This window comes from Dendrobium catenatum, unplaced genomic scaffold (assembly GCF_001605985.2).
Source record: "Dendrobium catenatum unplaced genomic scaffold, ASM160598v2 fragScaff_scaffold_1676, whole genome shotgun sequence".
Classification (NCBI taxonomy): domain Eukaryota; kingdom Viridiplantae; phylum Streptophyta; class Magnoliopsida; order Asparagales; family Orchidaceae; genus Dendrobium; species Dendrobium catenatum.
In genome coordinates, this window is record NW_021320138.1 from 880,500 (window position 1) to 887,740 (window position 7,241).

The window sequence follows — 7,241 nt, forward strand, 5'->3', positions numbered from 1 at the left end:
TCATTATTTTCTTTGAATTTTAATATAATTTCCATGCAAGAAGTCTGAGCTCATGAGAGCTTATAGCTCTCTCTTTCTCTCCGTGTGTGTGTGTGTATATATATGAGGAATTTGAAGCATATACCACCCCAGCACTTTCCTTGTGGCTTTTGTCTTCCTCTTCTCTGTGTTCTTCTTGAGTTCTTGAAATCTACCATTGAGTTATGGCAAGAGGAATTGGGCTTGAAGCCCCACTATCAAAAATGGCAAACTCAAATGCCCATGGAGAGGAATCACCATACTTTGCTGGCTGGAAAGCATATAATGAGAACCCTTATGATCCCAAGGAAAACCCTACTGGAGTCATACAAATGGGCTTAGCTGAGAACCAAGTAAGATGAACTAATTCTCCTCAATAAGGAAGCAGCGCAGAAGAAGCATTGTCCTATAATTGACTCCTGAGCCTTTATTTCTTTTCACAGGTCTCCTTTGATTTGCTTGAGAATTACCTGGAGGAGCACCCAGAGGCTTACAACTGGGGCTCCGGCCCCTCCAGTTTCAGAGAAAATGCCTTGTTCCAGGACTATCATGGTCTCCAAACTTTCAGAAAGGTCCCCCCCCCTCTCTCTCTCTCTCTCTCTCTCTCTCTCTCTCTCTCTCTCTCTCGCTCTCTCTCTCAACAGAAACTATGTAAACTTTTTGGCTTGCAACTTTTTATTATATGGTCATGCTACTACTTTTGTTATCACAAAGAACGGCAGCAAAGTAGAAGAGTTGCCATTATTTGACACCTTGTTCAGTTGTTCTTCCACTAACTGACAAAGCTGCAAACTTTCCAGGCAACTGGAATTATCTATGGCTGGTTGTTCTCGTGTTGAATCCTTATAATAATTAACCACTTACCTTATTTAGTTTAATATATTAGTAAAATTTAATAATTATATTCTACTTAGGCTCAAGATGTTTTCATTCTCCTAATAATTCAGTACTGCTTCTCAGGCAATGGCAAGCTTCATGGAGAAAATAAGATCAGGGCGTGCAAAGTTTGATCCTGATCGTATTGTCCTCACCGCCGGTGCCACCGCCACCAACGAGCTCCTGACCTTTATTCTAGCTGATCCTGGTGATGCCTTGCTTGTTCCCACTCCTTACTATCCAGGGTAACTACAAATGCTTTTTATTACTTGCTCTACATTTCCTTTAGAAATAAATAGGCCGTTAGCCGAACTATAAAGCATTGTTACTTGCATAACAAAATAACCAATATTGCTAAGTATTCTTCATCATGAACAGATTCGACAGAGATCTTCGATGGAGAACAGGAGTTTCCATCATCCCCATCCCTTGCCACAGCTCCAATTCCTTCCAGCTTACTCTCCAATCTCTCGAAACGGCGTTTGCGAACGCAGAAGCATTGAACCTTAAAGTCAAAGCCCTGCTGATAACGAACCCTTCCAACCCCCTCGGGATTTCCTCGCCTCGCTCTCTCCTCGAAGACATTCTAAACTTCATCAACACAAAGAAAATCCATTTGATCTCTGATGAGATCTACTCGGGCTCCGTCTTCTCCTCGAACGACTTTGTGAGCGTCGCAGAAATCGTCGAAGATCGAATCCACATAAATTCTAAGCAAGTTCACATAGTTTACAGCCTCTCGAAGGACTTAGGACTCCCTGGCTTCCGAGTGGGAGCTCTATATTCTTACAATGACAAAGTAGTAAAAACAGCAAGAAGAATGTCAAGCTTTAGCCGTGTCTCTTCCCAAACTCAGAAGATGTTATCTTTCATGCTATCTGATGAAGAGTTTACTTTGAAGTATATTAAAACTAATAGAAAAAGATTGAAAGAGAGGCATTCACGCATCGTTGATGAGCTTAGGAATTCAGGTATTGATTGCTTGAAGGGGAATGCTGGGCTTTTCTGCTGGGTTAATCTCGGTGAGTTTCTTGAACAGAAGAGTACAGAAGGCGAGCTGAAGCTTTGGAAGGTGATAGTGGATGAAGTGAAGCTTAATATATCTCCGGGGTCTTCTTGCCATTGTTCGGAGGCAGGTTGGTTTAGGGTTTGCTTTGCGAATATGAGCCAGGAAACGTTGGAGGTTGCGTTGAGGAGATTGAGGGAATTTGCAGAGAAGATTAGAGCAACGAAGAAGATCTCTTGATGGAGATCAGATTATTATATGATTGAAGTAATAAATATATGATTAATACTTATATATTTAGTTCAAAAAAATGCTGTCTTGAACGTGTACTTCTAATCTATATCATTCCAATTTTATAAAGAATAGTTTTGTAGTTCATCCATGTTACATTATTCCGACAAAATTGTAGCGTAACTTTTTCGAACAGAATATTATTATTCTAGAGTTATATTAATATATATATTATATATATCTATTTCATTTTTTTTTATTTTTTGGAAAAGGGAAAATTTAATTTCTTCAAAATAAAAAATACAAAGATCTTAAAGTGACAAAAACTTGCTAATTTTAAATGAGCTATATTAAAAAGAAATAAACTTAAAGGAGAAATAATTCCTATCTAAGGAGAAATTATTCTGTGTAGAGTCCAGATAGGAAGAATTGTTCGGACATATCATTCGGACATATGAGTGTACACACTATGTACATCATCCCACACTATGTGTATCAAATCAGTGTACACATTATGTATACATATTGATACATAGTGTGTACACTAACAATCCGAACGGTTCTTCCCGTCCGAACTCTGCACACATAATAATTCTCCTATCTAATATGCAATAAAAAGAAAAATTAAAGGTTGACTAATTCTTAAAAATTGAATTTATTTAGGATTGATTTGGGCAGCTGCAATACTAGTGTTTGAAGTAATTTTTTTGAAAGCTTATGTGAAAAGTAGTTTTCTAATACCAAAAAAAATTTTAAAGTTGAGAGGAGACAAAAGCCAAATAGAATTATGATTGTAATATGAAAAATAAAATAGTAAGAAAGTTATCTAAAAACAGAACCTTAATTATTAAACTTAAAAAAATAAGATTTTATTCTAACAAAATTTTAAAATAAACTTTAAAATCTTGTCCATGAAAATCTAATCTTTTGAATGTATTAAATAGTTATTTCGTTCTAAATATAGATTAATTTTGTTATTAATATTAATTTTTTATTTATTTTCTATCAAGAATATAATTAATTTTAAACTAGATTTTAATTATGTTTTATTTAAATTAAAACATTAGTTATGCTTTTATATTGAGTATTGTAATTTGAACATATATGTTGTCTTTTTATATTAATTTATTAAAATAATATATTTACTTTCTCTCTCAAAAAAAAAAATTGTTTCCTCTGGCTTTTGAAAGTACTTGTAAATAATACTTTTTCTCTCGACGGTCTCGTAACTCCAGACTGAACATAAAAAACAAATAAATTTACGTAAACTACTTACAAGAATTTCTGTCAGGAATTTCTTATCAAATTTATGTGCGTGGTGCCATACATTCGGCTAATATAGAGTTTTATAAAAAAAATAAAAACAATTTTTATATAGAACTTTAATGTTTTTATGAGGGGAATATATTTAGCTTTTCTTTATAAAATATAATACATTGTAAAAAGAAAAAGGAATAAGGTATGTCATACTTTGGATGTGGACGGATTAACGTCTTGTTAGGGTGACTGTGAACATCTCAAATTAGTACTTTGAGATGTATGATTTGAGGTTTATGTTATAAAATGTGTGACGTGATTTATTAATATGTTCTGCGCGCTTTGGCTTAGAGCTAATTAGGGGTGCAAATGAGTCGAGTCGAGCTCGAGCCAGGGGATGTTCAAGTCGAGCTCGATTGTCAAATACCGAGCTCGAGCTCGAGTCGAGCGGCTTGTCGAGCGGATGCCTCGTACACGAATCCCGCTCTTCGATGTCCCGCTCCCGGACGCACTCCCGCAATCGCACTCCCGCTCTCACACCCGCTCCCTCAGAAGCGGCGCGACCCGCTCCCGCGAGGCACCCGCTCCCACTCCTGTAGACGTGAAGCGACCCGCTCCCGCAATCGAGCACTATCGCTCGTTGTCGCGCTCCTGCTCCTGCTCCCGCAGACACGACGCGACCGCTCTTGCTCGCTGTCCAGCTCCAGCCGACGCGACTCGCTCCCGCAGACGCGACCTTCTCCCGCAATCGCGAGCTACTCGACGAGCCATCGAGTCGATCAGCCCAGTGTCCGAGCTCGAGCTCATTTAGCGCTCAAGCTCGAACCCGCGTTCAAGCTCGACTTGCGAGCTGATGAGCTCTGCTCATCGAGCCCGAGCCGGCTTGACTCGGTTGCACCCCTAGAGCTAACAACTGCTTTTCATAATCTAAGACATAGGATTTTTTTTTTTTTTTTTTTTTTTTTTTTTTTAAAAAATTTGAAAGGATAAATTTTATTCCATAAAATAAAAAGTTCCAACTCTTGAAGTGATCGAAAACTCATTAAATGCCCAAAGAGCTACAATAAAAAAAACTAAAAAAAATTCTTAGACACAAAGATCTTTGACGAAGAACAAAAATGAGCAAATAAGAAAAACTAATCAAAGTTAGGTAAGGACATAAAGCCTAAAAAATCAAAGCAACCCAAAGCTAAAATAAACAAGACACTCAATCAAGTACTAAACTTGAGATACCTGCAAAAAAAAAATTTTAAGGCACAAAAATAACAACATGCTTGTGCATCAACATAAAGAAGGGAATGATCTCTAAACAACATATTAAAGATAGCCCAAATCCATAGTAGCAATAATCTGATAGCCAGGCCACCATAATTCCATTCCATCTAGCGGGATTAATATATGCATTCAAAAGTAACAACCAGACTACACAGCAACAATCTAAATCAGCAACTCAATAACCAACACTTGAAGAATCTGAACACATAACAACATTGCAAGAAAGAAGCCAATTAATCTGTGCATAAGCCAACAACAATGAAGGATAATAATCATATAATCATCAGGCCAAAGACAACTAAATAATGACCAACAATGTAAAAGCAATCTAAAGACTAAGTTGAGTTGACATGGCTCTGATAAGTGTTGTATTTCACCAAAATCAACCTTTGCAAAAATTGTTATACCAGCTACCCATAATGATCCACTTTCAATCAAATCATTATATTGAAAAATATCATAATTCAAAATAAAAGAAGGTACCAACAGTTCTCACATATTTAGCCAAAGAGAAAAATTCACTGGCCTAATTAGTTTAATGTTCAGTGAGCTATTGGATGGTATGCCCTTGCTACAAGCTTCTTCCCTTGATGTCATTCATAAATTTTTTCTGAATTTGAAATTGACTGGTGAATTTTCTATTACTTTGCCAACCTTAAGAATATTCGGATTAAACTGAGAAATTATTTGGATTACAACTGGGTGTTCTCCCACCATTCCTATTTTTTCAACAATTGTTATATGAAGCTTTTCAAGTAGTATTCTCACTTTAATGTGAATGTTGAATCTCTTGTTAATCCCATTTGGGTGTCATTTCCCTACCTCCGCCTGCATCTCTTTTTGCCTTGCATTTTGCATGAGTTAGGGTCTTTGTTTGGTAGACCCTTGCATACTGATAATGCTACTATTAGCGGCACTAGACCTTCGGTGGCTCGTATACTTATTGAGTTAGTTATTAATAAATGTTATCCTAACCAAGTGTGTTTTGGCTCTGTTCTGTGGGGTACATTCAATTCATGGAGATGGAAGAATTTCCCCTGTATTGCTCTCATTATAAATCTTTGGGTCATGTGAGAGATGTTTTCTCGATTTTGTTTCCTAATTTTGTTCATGTGAAAGATGTTTTCCCTCCTATGGTGGAGGGACCTTTGGTAGGTACTCATACTTCACAAAATGCTAGTGATATTCCGCCTTTAGTTTAGGTGGATCATTGTGTTGGTGATGTTCCTCTAAATAATAGTGGTGTTGATGGGGGTGATCCTTCTATAATTAATTCTGGGGAGTAAGAAATTATGGCTACATTGGTTGAGGGTGATGTTGATTGCCTTAACTCTGATAATTTGGTTTCTTCTAATGTAGCTTTCCTTGAGTCAGTGGATGTTAATTTAATTTAAGAGTGTGGTTGAGGATTGTTGTGTTGCTTTGGCTCCTGGAGTGGAGGAGATTGATGGTGTTGACCATTTGGATCATGGTGCTCCGGTCGGACATCCCTCTATTGGGGGAAGTGTTGTTTATGATTATTTGGTTGATGTTCCTATCAAGCATATTTCACCTAATGTTCTTAAGTTGCAAATTTTGTTGAGATCAAGAGAGTCATGTTTGAGGTAAATTGATTGGTTGGATGATTCCCATGACACTTCATGTGATCTCGAGGATGACTTGGGGGTGACGTTGGGGCCACACAGGGTTTTTATGGTTTGGAGGTTTCTCATGCTTAGGAACCCCCCCTTTAATTCTCTCATGGTGGAAAATAGTGTCGATGCAAATCTAGGAGATAATATTTTTCTTTTTCCTTTTGTTTTCTTTTATAGGGCTAGCTATTTTTTATTTCTCTTGTGCTGGTCTCAATTTTTTTGGGTTGGGACGTTCTAATGTAGCTTGTTTTGGCTTGGTTTTGGTGTGCTATGACTCGGTTGCTTGGGTTATTTACCTACTCTATTGTGATTTTATAATATGCTTTGGACTATGATGAAGCAGTATCCCTGCATGCTCGAGGATGGCCATGGCTTGGTTTGCAACCTTGGTGGTCCTTTTCCTTATCAGTTTACTTTAGTGAACCTAATGTGTTTGGAATCTATGTGATTGCATATGTTTCCTCCTTGGATGTCCCAAGCCTGTCAACTAGGTGGCGGTCTAAGTCCAGTTGCTTTAGGATTTTTTTTTTCATTGTCTTATTTAGGTTGTTTGACCGTACACTAATTATTCTATCCTCTTACTGTATTTGTCTTATATGTGATCTCTTTTTTGGGCTTGTATTGTAATGCCTCTTTTATCTAATGGAATTCTCTTTTAAAAAAACATGTACAAAAAAATATACATATCCTCCACCCAAATATAATAAATGCTGATAGTCATCTAATTATTCCTCATAATCAAGAGAAAATGAAAATCACTATGAGCAGCAGCATAGTAAGAGTTCCAATCATTGGTATCACTAAATAAATTTATAGCCATGTGTGACCCCTAACCATCAATAGCACAAAAAAAAAAGAGTAAAGAAAGAATAATTTAGGAGAGTGAAAGCGAATAAGCTACCAAAGATGAGAGCAGTATCTTTGGAAGGACAAAAGAAAAAACC

The 7,241-nt window shown here is 37.0% G+C and overlaps 1 protein-coding gene across 1 annotated transcript; it reads left to right on the forward strand.

Moving 5' to 3' along the window:
* The first annotated feature begins 203 nt into the window (after positions 1-203).
* LOC110096818 (1-aminocyclopropane-1-carboxylate synthase 7-like) lies at positions 204-2,140 on the forward strand. Its single transcript, XM_020822940.1, has 4 exons — positions 204-371; positions 462-590; positions 979-1,139; positions 1,273-2,140. Exons 1-4 carry the CDS (start codon positions 204-206, stop codon positions 2,138-2,140), a joined length of 1,326 nt encoding a protein of 441 aa, XP_020678599.1.
* Positions 2,141-7,241: the final 5,101 nt, after the last annotated feature.